At 44.0% G+C, this 1372-nt stretch overlaps 1 protein-coding gene across 1 annotated transcript; it reads right to left on the minus strand.

The window, feature by feature from the left end:
* Positions 1 to 884: 884 nt before the first annotated feature.
* Positions 885 to 1339, minus strand: PPTG_23963 (hypothetical protein; the record flags this gene model as incomplete). Its single annotated transcript, XM_008914395.1, has 3 exons — positions 885 to 994; positions 1071 to 1113; positions 1175 to 1339. Coding segments are annotated over 3 exons (318 nt in total), but the record flags the coding sequence as incomplete, so codon positions are not given.
* Positions 1340 to 1372: the final 33 nt, after the last annotated feature.

Here is a 1372-nt window from a genome sequence, read left to right on the forward strand (position 1 = left end):
AAACCAGTCGAAAGAAAATAAGTTGTGGATTAAGTAGATACAACAAATATTTTACTTTAGGCTTGATATTCCAAAAGCTGTTTATCCTTTTCGTATCTTTACCCCATTCTCCAAGCGGTTTGATCGGTGGACGGCTGAGGAGAGCTTTCAACGTTCAATAACGTTTCCGTGTCCCGATGCTGTCCCAACCTCCGCCTCAGCCCTAGTTTTTCGTTGAAACAATGATTCAGAGTGTGGCGGTAACAGTCTCTAACCAAAATTGGCGTAATGCTAATTCCGCCTGAAGTTACAACGACGTTACTCCAACCTTGGTTTCAGGTGTAGCCATCATAGCTGCGATGAAAACGAAGAACTAGACCTATTGACTCAATAGTATCTCAATAGTATTGAGATACTATTTTTTGTTTTAGAAAACCTAGCTGTTTAAGCAGTCCAATATTCTTTTTGATCGAATGTTTGATGGCATTACTAGAATATTTCACTGCTATGTTGCAGAGGCATCGACTACTCCAGTTTTAATTTATATCCTATATCAAATGAGTTGCATTTGCTCAACTGAAAAGCAGTGTTTAACTGGGCCGCCGATTATGATATTTATATGAATGGAAGCCTCAATGTACTCATAAATAATGTGACGTCTTCTTACGATTCGACTTCATAAATAATGTAATATCTGTTAGAGATAAATAAATAATGGTGATCAACTGATACTTGTATTGATTAGCAAGTTATGAGCTGGAGGAGTTGATCTACAGTAGCAAAATCCCAAAACCGGGAATTTTCACATAGGAAAAGGACCATTTCGAGCGTAATGGCCTACAGCCCATTACGCTCGAGCCCAAGAGTTTCACGCGCAACACTGTTTGAGGTGGCGGGGATGCTGCCTACGAAGCAGTACCGACTTCTTGTGCTTCAAGACGGCGCCGCTCCTCGAGCCGCTGCACAAGCGAGTCCGTCTCGACTTCTTCACCATTGTTGTCCGGGGCACGGTCCACTTGGAGAAAAGGACGAATAACCCGTTTCTCCGACGCGGTGAGCGGGCTCCATTTCCTTTGAGCACACGGACGCACCCCGACTCAAAGTCTGGGCTGTGAACGATGTTTGCTCGAGTAGCTACGTGTATTAGTATTAGTTAGAAAATATTATAAAAAGAAAGTATCATAGCTTAGCGTACCGATATATGCAGCGGTTCTAACCCGCGAGTTTTGTCTTGTACTCGGAAGAAGCTGCTCGGGCGCTTCACACGGCTTTGGTAACTCTTGATCAGTGTGAAATCTGGTGTTAGCACGACGGTTGACCGACCCAGTGCTCGGTACGACACAGAGCAACGCCACAGTCGCTGCACTCACACCGCGTTTTAAAACCTTTCCGA

The sequence above is a fragment of the Phytophthora parasitica genome (genome assembly GCF_000247585.1).
Source record: "Phytophthora parasitica INRA-310 unplaced genomic scaffold supercont2.60, whole genome shotgun sequence".
Taxonomy (NCBI): Eukaryota; Oomycota; class Peronosporomycetes; order Peronosporales; family Peronosporaceae; genus Phytophthora; species Phytophthora nicotianae.